Raw genomic sequence first — 11,172 nt, 5'->3', positions numbered from 1 at the left:
ATATTATATAAACCATGGCTGTTCTGTTATTTGTTTACTTTAAATAAGAGCAGTGTGGATCATTAACAATCCACAATGCACATATAATTTTTTTGCTTTTGGTAAGAAAATTATGTGTATATGCATCAGTGGATATAGCATCCCTATAGTCACTATGGTGTAGGTATGGATTTTTCCATTATTTTAACTTTGTCCAAATTTGTTACAGATGATTCTGTAGGTAGAGGCATGACTAATTTGCATATTATTTGCCACATTGTCAACAGTCACCCACCTGTTTAACAGTAATGTGCACTAGACTTATTCAGCATGATCAACAGCACTGGATAGGATCAAAATCTGGCTCTTCCTTCTTATGTGACAATTTTGCAACCATTTTTTAAATATTTGTCAATCCATTGATAGGCAGTCTATAGTACCAAAATACTGTTCTTATATTGTATTATAAGTCTTTCATGGATTTCAGCCCTCATACATCTCCAACCTACTAGATTACTGAGCAAGATGACCATGCTTAGCATTTTAATAATGACAAGTTAACTAATAGACATTTCAAGTTCTAAGTTTTGCCATAGTGACTTAGAAGGAAACCAAGTCTGATGATGTACATGCAGCTATTTTTCTTTGCTGACAAGGAAAACTATCAGCACATTGAGATAATTAGAGACTTCCTGTAGATCAGAAGTAATAAATGGGAAAAGTATCATTTTTGTGCAATGTGCTGAGCATACAAAATAAATATGCATAAATTTGCAATTGAGCATGAAAGTTATTGGCTTAGGAATAAAGGGAAATTCAACTATACATATTTTATTTTTCAATTAAATTTTGACTATAACTGCAAAGTTTCAACTTAGTTTCTTTAGGCACAGCATGGCTGTGTGGTAAGAAGCTTACTTCCCAACCACATGGTTTCAGGTTCAGTCCCACTGTGTAGCACCTTGGGCAAGTAAGTGTCTTCTATTAAAGCCTCAGGCCGACCAAAGCCTTCTAAGTGGATTTGATAGATGGGAACTGAAAGAAGCCCATTGTGTGTGTGTGTGTGTGCTCCCCCCCCCCCACTTATCCACCATTGCTTCACAAGCACCTCAACAAAAAAGACTGATAGGCTTACAAAGAATAAGTCCTGGGGTTGAATTGTTCAACTAAAGGTGGTGCTCCAGCATGGCCACAGTCACATGACTGAATTGAGTAAATGAATAAAAGAAATACTGTAAAATACTTTTAATTTTCCAAACCTTACACATATTTTTGGTTCATCTTGTGAATAGTGCAATGTGGCTGGAAAATATTACATGGTATAAAAAATATTTCTGCAGAAAAAAATTCTACGGATAGTTTGATTGGGTGGATGAAAATAAAGAGATGATGGGGAGGTTAAATTTGTATAAAAACACAAGTCAGAGACAAGAAGAATTCATTGGTTTGTATCAAAATATTGTGCTTAAGTTGATATTAAACTGAGTAAGAAATTTGTTTTTATGGATTGGCTCTGAAGATAAGAAAGCATATTATTATTTCTGTTGCTTATATACATTTTTTTATCTGCAGTAGCTAGATACATATGTACATTTGTGTAGTTAATTTTATGCATATCCTCACTAGATAGTAAACATGCATCTCCCTATACAGGTACAGATACATAAATTTATGGGGAAAATACACATGCTTACACTATATATATATATATATATATATAATATATATATATATATATATATATATATATATATATATATATATATATATATATATAGATAATGGAACAAGAACATAACATGCAACTACAAAACATTCAGACAGTTAAACAATACAAAAAATGACAGGAAAAAACAAGGACGGATCATTCAGAGCTTTCAATCTTCAGTCGAGTATCAGATTGTCTTTGAAGTTTCAGCCAGTTACTCTCAAGACTGCTCTAATCTGGCCAGCCCCAAGAAAATTTAAGCTAAGAGCAGTAGATTCTTTGGAAGAAAGCAAGCGAATGTATACAAAAACAAGGAAGAAAAAATATGGAGAAATGGTACACAATTAAAAATACAAACAACAGGTGTCTTTCAACTAAGGACGAATTGAATTAAGCTGGCGTGTGTGGAAGTGAAGCCTTACAGCAGGAACATAGAAGATGGAAGTCATGGGAAGGAATATTAGAGATGCTATATGGATGGTAGTCAAACCAAGATAGAAAGGTCAGGCTTGGCCGAACACTGGTTACATGGAAGGAGAGGAGAGAGTAGAGGGATTAAAGAGTTAGGGAGAGATGAGAAGGAGAGAAAAAAGGAAAGGGACAGAGTGAAGTAAAGAAGGAGGGAAAGTGATGAGAATGAAGGGAAGGCCAAGAAATGTGAGAGAGAGTGGGAGCGATAAGAAGGAAAGTGGGAGGAACGAAGACAGTGTGAAGGGGGCTACAGGAAAGAGTAAAAGAGTCATACAGAATTTATATATATATATATATATATATATATATTACTTACATACAGGTGACCATGTATGTATGTATAAAAAGACAAAACAAAAAATAGAACAAGAACATAACAGGTGGCAACAAAACATTTGGACAGTTAGGCAATACAAAAAAAGGACAGGAAAAGATAAGGACACATAATATATATTATGTGTTTACACAAACCGATGTGTCTGTACATTGCAATGCATGCTTCCTAGAAAAGTAATATGAATACTTGGTGATGGGCACCTGTAGTAAAAAAAATAGCAAAAAATATTTAAGAAATATCATTTGCACACAAATTGACAATGCTGTTCTTCACAGATAAATCATGAGCTGAAACAAAAGCATAAATACTATACTTCTCTCAAAGGTTCAATTCTAAAGTTTCATATACTATTTCTCTCTATAGCATACAAACTTATCCAAATTTATTACATACACACACACACACACACACACACACACACACACTCTCTCTCTCTCGCAGAGTGGTTGGCATTAGGAAGGGCATTAGGAAGGGCATCCAGCTGTAGAAACGCTGCCAGATCAGATTGGGGCTTGGTGCAGCCTTCTTGCTTCCCAGACCCCAGTCAAACCGTCCACCCATGCCAGCATGGAAAACGGATGTTAAACGATGATGATGATGATGATAATATATATAGAGAGAGAGAGAGACAGACAGGCAAAGCATACATAACTTGGCACAGATACAAGTTTTTCATTGAAAACTATAGAGTCAGTGTATGTGTGTGCATGTGTGTGTGTACACACACATACATTTAACACACATGCAGACACTAAATTTAAATATGATAAATGATTATATTATATAATTTATGCATGAATGTGTGTATACATGTATATTAAAAACACAGTTTTCAGTAAGAAAAAAAATTGTATTTGAACCAAATTAGGCATACTTTGACTATGAAAAGATATCTCACAATGTTTATATAAAATTTTCAAGGAGAGAGAGAATGAAAAAATCTATATTTTATACGTGTTTTATTATAATGTAATCTATAGTTGTCAGAGATAACTAATTTCTTATCAAAATTTCCAGCAACTTTTAACATGATTCAAGGAATTTCAGGGGAAATATTTTACATAAAATAAATTAAGTTCCTACTGCTCTTTTGAAATATCACAATACAACAACAGTTTGTGAATTATCAATAATATACTATTTCTATCACAATATTACTTCCTTTCCCTTGTTGTTATCAGAACATAGTTAATTATAGGTGTGCTGAGAGATAAAGAAAGATTAGATTAGATTTGTGTAGTTTACATTTTCCTTCCTAGGTATATGGGAGTGAACGGGTGATGGACATATTCAGACAAGGAGTTCCAAATTGAGGAGCGGGTGTTATGATATATATATATAATCATTTGATGTGTATGTCTTAGAATGTAGCATTCTATACGTGGTTGAATACAGATTATCAAGAGTATTTCACTGATCTAAGTAGAACTGGGATTAACTGGAAAGACATTTGAAGACTAAAGTTTATTGTTGTTGAACTAGAGAGAGCAAAAGAAAAGAAAATCTTAATAGTACTTAAGAGATGGAAGTTCTCTGCCTTTCTTAAAAATATGTCACTCTGGTGGTGTCACTCCTTAACATTACATTTCAAATAACTATTATTCAGCACTAAATTTAATATCAGCTACATTAGCCATCAACTGATTTCAGGAAAATCCTTTCAAGTCATATTCGTCTTAGAGAATAACTCAGACATAAGTCATATGTATAGGCTTTACTGGGTTATAGTCAAGAGAATAAACAACTACATTATACAATGAATCAGAACTGCATCATCAGTAATATTTGAGTATGTTGTATATATCTAATTTCTAAAAAGAATAATTGAAGTCTCTTTGCCCTTTATAAATTTGTTGTTCAGGTATAGGAAGAAATGTTGAATATTATGTATGGCTAAACATAAATGGGTTTGACAGTCACGTGTTCCTTTAACATTTTCTTCAGACAGAATCAGTATGACACAATTTCTATAGACAAACTAGCGCTTTGAATTATGGGTGCAATCCATCTGATGGGCTTCATCGCAGTTTCTGCTCACTCAGTTTCATTCACAAGACTTTGGATCAACCAGAGGCAATGGTAGAAGATATTTTCCCATGATGCCATGTAGTGGAAATGAACTGAGGATTTGATGATTGTGAATCAAATTTCTTAACCATTCAAATTTGCCTTCTCCATTACAGTTGAATCTCTGTAGGTCATAACAGGCCTATTTTGATGAATAAATTACTTAGAATCACCATCTACTCATAAATAAGTCAAGTTAGTGTTAGCAAATTCAATGCAGTGTGCATTAAAATGTTAATTAAAAATTATTATGCAGGGGAAAAAAAGACAATATTAGCATTTGACCAATATTTCTATTTTCTGTCTCTAAATAATATATTCTCTAGAATATGCTAATTTTTAACACCAATTTGTATACAATATTGTGATTCACTCATCCCTACTTTTGCAAGTACAATGAAGTTTATGCTTCACTGAGGAGGTCTAATAAAACCAAAATATGTTTCGAGTTATCTCTCATAATTGCTGGAATAATTAAAATGATATTAATCATTCACTAATTCTAACTTTTCCTAACCACATAATAATTTCTAATTAGCTTATTTAATGTCTGCTACATTTAATATGATAATACTAATTCAGTTATTATTTTAATGAATATGGATCATTAAACATTCATAAATAAAGAGTAACGATAATAGACAAGCAAATAGAAATAGGTAAATTGATTGGTTGACAGGTGAATCTATAAGATTAAATATCTATATTTTTCTTTCTTACAGACAATGATTCGTTTTTATCACCATGGTCCAAATTTTAAATACCGAGTCAGTTGGCAAAGACGCGGAAGTACATTTTGGAACTCCCAAGACGTTGAAGATTCGGAAAGAGGAGAGCTTCAAGTAGATGTTGATGAAGTCTACACCCCTTATAACATCAAAGTAAGGGCAGTTAATGCCATGGGAGATTCCCCGCAACCTCCTTTTGTATTTGTCGGCTATTCAGGAGAAGGACGTAAGTAAAATCTTTTCTTGTTCTTTATTCCCCTTCATTTTTTCATTCCTTCCTTCTTCTACACTTACTAGAAATGTTTTTAGTAATTTTATTTATTTATTCAACCTTTCTGTGGACAACACTTTTCAAAGAATTTTATGTATGTCTTATCTTTTCCTTTATAAAGCATCTTAACAGATTGAAATAAATGTATTGAGAGCATATTAAATACAGTCAAAGCATGGTGTTATCTATTAAATGTATTGTTACTACTTTCTAGGCATCATAAGAACAGGATCTGAAATGGCCATTTAACAGCAGGTAACTGATGACAATGGTAAAAAGCAATAAAATAGTGCTACCGTTGTAGTTATTCCAGTTTGTCAGGGCAATAATAAACTGAATACTATGATTGACTGTTGCGACATTAAACTATCACAAACAATTACTTTGCCATTACTGATAATAACTTAATGGTTTTGAACATTGCTTTCGATTCTTATTTAGTAGTTTAGTTTTATTTTCTCTGATTATTTTCATTTCTTGCTATTCTTGATTAAGGCCTGTATCTTACCTCTCTAATCACATCATGACAGTGTATTCTTGGAAGCTAGAAAGTAAAGAGAGATTTGTGAGGTTTAACCTTCAAAAAATATTTGATATAATGAGAGTAAGTAGTCAATAAATGAATGCAATAAGAGGTTATTTAGAGAAGCAAGAATAAAAATCAAATACTTTATTCATGATGGATCAAGAACTATAGCATCAAATAGGCATCAAAGTAGTTAAATACTTCAACATTAATAAAAAGTGTAAGATACATAACTTGATGAGATATCATTCATTATAGACAATACTATATATTACCTAATCAGTTTATGTAATAGACATAATGAAAATAAATAATTAAAACTAGTTTTATATCCATTTTTCCATATAAGGATATGTTGAATGGATGCAGAAATTTAGAAACTGCATGAATCACTGGAAAAATCAGTTCATCTACAGAACCTACAATATGCTGGAAATCACAGATACTAAGAAGCAGCAGTGATTGCTTTGGAATAGTTGTGGTTCAGATATTAACCCTGGAACAGTGCAAACTGGTTACAAGCTGGAGTTTGATCAACCCTGACTAGGTCACCTGAGTGAGGAGGTTTGTTTGTTGAAAGACTCAAAACATCTGTTGACTCCAGTAACATCACTGATATGTTCAGATGTATTGCAAGATAATATATGCATAAAATAAAATAAATAACGAGAATAAAAGTGTCTTTTCAGTGATCTAGACTGACGCTAGTAAATTAGTGTATAAGGTAGTGAAAATATGCATCTTACACTTTTTATTAATATTGATGCATCTAACTTATAGTAGTACCAACATGCAGATTTCTCTGTTTTAAACTGATATAATGATAAATTAAAAAATATTTTTGTTGTTTTTGTAAAATCTCAGAAAATAATTAAAAATTCACAGAGAAATCTGCATGTTGGTACTACTATAAGTTAGATGCATCAATATTAAACTGATATAATGATTGAATTTGCATGAAACGATCGTACTGCATTACCTCTGGATATCCTTGTTGCTTATTTTGATATATATTTATATATATATATATATATATATAGTTAATCCAAACATGAAAACACAAAGAGAAAACACAACAGCGCGAGGATGTGGAACAAGTATAGTGTTATTGGACGTTCAGGAAAGGAAAGGAAGAAGGAGGATTCAACGTTTCGAGCAGAGCTCTTTGTCAGAAACATAGAAAAAGGAAAAATCCAAGGAAGGGAAGACAGAGGAAAAAAAAATCGCCAACAATGCACACGCGGTCACATATTGAATGCTATATTTATATATATATATATATATATACACACACACACACACATACTTTCTATGGTGACACACAGTGAACTGAACCCAAAACCTAGTTAGAAAATGAATTTCTCAACCACACTGTCATGCCTGCACTTTCTTCTGAAAGTTATTTCTATCACTCTTTCTTTTAGAATTTCAAAAAAATTCTCAAATTTCCAATAAACTTTTTACTGTTTGCTTTTCAAAATATTTGCATACTACAGTAAATTGTTCTTCATCTTATCAACTATCGTTTAGCTCTGTTTATAAAATTACTCCCCAAATCCATTTACCACATCGATTTTCTTTATTTTGTTCCTATTAAATCTTTAGCAAATGGATTCAAGTGACAATGCAATTCTTCAGTGCTTTTGCTTTTCATAGATGTATGTATGAGATTTCTTTTAGCCATTTCCTTTATACCATTGACAGACATTTAAATGTAGAAAGAAAATAAGTAAAAGTAAAAATGACTCACACCAATAGAATTACCTTTGTATAATCCAACGTTAGTAAGAGGAAGCATCTTCAGTTTTGGTGAATACATAATTGAGATATAATGCTCCTTGGCATTCTGCCATTGAAATATACCAATTCAGAGATAGAATTCTGTTATATACCTCTCAGACTATACTTTTTTCTCCCTTTTTTATTGTTGTAGTTCTTCTTTGGCCGTTAGAAACTAAATCATTTTATTCACTGTGGAGCTGTTACCATTACCATTTTAGAACAGTTCTTTATCATCAAAATCATCCTTGACAGTTTCGGCTTGAAATACCAAATTAGGATCATTCAAAAAAAGCTTTTACTCTGACTAAAATATCTTGAAGGGTCTATACTTTTTTTTATTGAATTCATAAGAACCTAAAATAGTATTTCTAATTCTTTTGTATTTATTTCTAACATTCATGGCTATTATTAACTGTTATTCATTTAATTCTTTTGTTTTTTTTAAACTTTTTTTGTATCTATTTCTAAACATTGTATTGGATAGATACAAGTTAATTTTTTCCAAGAAATTGGTAAATACGGCAACTTGTAATCTAATACTAATGTTATTTTTGTCATCTGTCAGAGTGTATATCAAAGTTATTTTTATGTCTTCTTATTCCAACCAAGAAAAGCTAATCAGAATGAAATAAGGTTTACATGCATAAGGAATTAACACACACACACGTATACACGCACACACACACACACACACACACACACACACACACACACACACACACACACACATCAGTCAAGACACATAGAATTAAAAGACTGCATTCTCAGAATCAGTTCAATACATGAGGACTGTAATAAGCAGTGACACAACCTTTCATGTCCATATTTGCAAGATTAGCAGCAGCATCAGGACAATGACATGATTGGAGGGTTGTGAATTTATTTACAACAAAAGAATAGAAATTGATGCTGACTCTGAAGAAACAGTTGTTCTTCACTATCTAGAGTAGTTTTCTTTCTACTCTTCCAGCTAAGCAACAGGAAAAGATGGAAATCCCCTTAAGCACTATATACTAGGCTGAAGATTTTTTTCAACTGTAATTATACTGTGATCCACATCTGAATAAATTTCAACTCATATGAATCTAAGAACTGTGTTTTATTTTTATATATATTTTCTTCAGACTGTTAGTTCATTGGTTCTTCTTTATCATTTCAAGAGAGAGAATCATCTTGACAAAAGTCAATATTAATTTTTGTTAGTGGAGCAAATTTGAGTTTGATGGAATCAAATTTATTATGTGATCTTTAAGCATTTATTGAATTTTATTTTTCATTTCAACAAAAGAGTTCTTAATGCTCATATTGAACTATAACGTCCTTAATATTTGTTTATACAATTTTAACTTGTACTATTGGTATGAACTGACTGAGGTTGTATTAATTTTACTACTTTATTTCATTCTGTAAAGACAGAAGGAAAGGAAAAAGTATTTTAGCAAAAAGAAAGATAAGGAAGTTTATTCTCTTTTTGCATAGTCAGAGGAAGAGAAGTGAAGCCAATGGTTCTCTTCATAGGGTGTGGTAGTAAGAAGTTGTTCTCAGACCAGAGATCTGGTCTGGAACAGTAACAGAGCAGGTACTATGAAATGCACTCAAAGGTCAGATGATGGTGTTAAAGTGGACAACAAATTAAATCCATCTACCACTCAAGAATAGAAATGAACCCTCTGATGCGTTATTTCAAAGTTTCTATCTACCACATTCTTCTCGCTAGAGTTTGGTATCAATCTATGACTGGCATTGATACAAGATGCATTTTAGAAACATTTTAAGACTTATTCATTTGAGGAAGGCCAACACTTATGACTCTTTCCATGGCCTCTAAGATGGGTGTGAAGAAAAGAAGAAATTATCTTCAGATTAGGGACCTGTTTAAATGCTTGAATCAGAGTGGAATTCACTAAAGACACCCAATGAAAATGGGTGTTAAAATGAGAAATAGATTAAGCCTACCAACCAAGAATGGGAAATTTCCCACTGATGGAGTTCCACACACTTTGTTTACCAAATTTCACTCACCAGGTTTTAGTCAAACCAAGGCTATGGTAAAAGACTTGCATCTTGAAGTATTAGAGAAAAACTGTAATTGGATGCTATGATGGAAAGTTCTTAATATAAAGAAGCTTAGGACTAGTAGTAGATACATTGATAAGAATAAAGAGCAAAACTGGAAGAGTGGTAGAAGATGATCAGACTTGAGGTTGCAACTTTGAATCCTGTCCTGTACACGGTATTCTATTGCATGCCAGGATACGTAAGTCCCACATGGCCTAGTCCACATTGTAAATACATACCATATGATAGAAACAGCTCACTAAGTCAGGCAGCAATGCTGACATAATGAGTGAATCATTAGCTTGTAGGGCTGAGTTCAACTTTTGTTATAGGAAAACCTATTTGTGAAATAAGCAGTACTCTTATGTAGAGAGAGATTGTCTCACTTCCACTTAAGGCTACAAAAACTAGAAGTATCAGTACACCACATTACGGTTAGTACAATTAGAATAAGTAGATTTGTCTTTAAAACATCATATTTTAAGTTTAAATAATCCATCCATATTCATGATAACGGAAAATAGATTTTATTCTGAAAAGTTGAATATCACTCTTCTTACACATTGCCTCAAAATACATATTGAACTAAAGTTTCATTTCAATTGAGACATTTACAAGAATACAAGCAAATTTACTTATATTTATGAACTAATTAATGATTTTATTGCCATTTTTGGTTGTTTTTAGATATCTTATTTGTTTTTCTTTTGTTTTTGTTTCACTTTTTCAATATATTGTTATATTATCTTTTATCTTTAATTACATTTGCTTCACAAAATTGTTAATTAATTCAATTCTTGTGTTAAATAATACTCAAAAGATTTGTATCTTCACATTTGAAAAAAGCAAAATTAGTGAGAAAAGGCAAGTGGAGGAAGTTTATAAAACTTTATACATGCTGTGTGTATATGTGTGTGTAGTGTGTGCACATGTATATATATATATATATATATATATATATATATGTATGTATATACATGCACACACACATGTCTATAGCTATGTGTGTATATATATATATATATATTTATATATATATATATATACATATATACACACATATCTGTATGCATACGAATATATATATATGCATATCTCTGTGAAAGTTGTATCTATTAATACAAATATCTAAATAAATATTTATACTCAAATATTCATCATCTGAAAGTCTCCATTCTCTGCTTTCTCTCATTTTGCATGTATACATAAATACTTATTTTGCATTTTATACCCAAGCTGTTATAT

The 11,172-nt window shown here is 31.8% G+C and overlaps 1 protein-coding gene across 6 annotated transcripts in view; it reads left to right on the top strand.

Moving 5' to 3' along the window:
* LOC115216671 (neuroglian-like) overlaps positions 1-11,172 on the top strand; it is an 826,540-nt gene that overhangs the window by 683,157 nt on the left and 132,211 nt on the right. For all 6 annotated transcript variants that reach the window (XM_036511459.1, XM_036511421.1, XM_036511285.1 and 3 more), the window contains one exon: positions 5,285-5,516. In XM_036511459.1, coding sequence (XP_036367352.1) covers positions 5,285-5,516 — 232 coding nt within the window. The remainder of the gene's footprint in view (positions 1-5,284; positions 5,517-11,172) is intronic.

The sequence above is a fragment of the Octopus sinensis genome, linkage group LG1, assembly GCF_006345805.1.
Source record: "Octopus sinensis linkage group LG1, ASM634580v1, whole genome shotgun sequence".
NCBI classification, from domain to species: Eukaryota; Metazoa; Mollusca; class Cephalopoda; order Octopoda; family Octopodidae; genus Octopus; species Octopus sinensis.
Note: the sequence above shows the minus strand (reverse complement) of the source record. Positions and strands in the feature narration are given on the sequence as shown.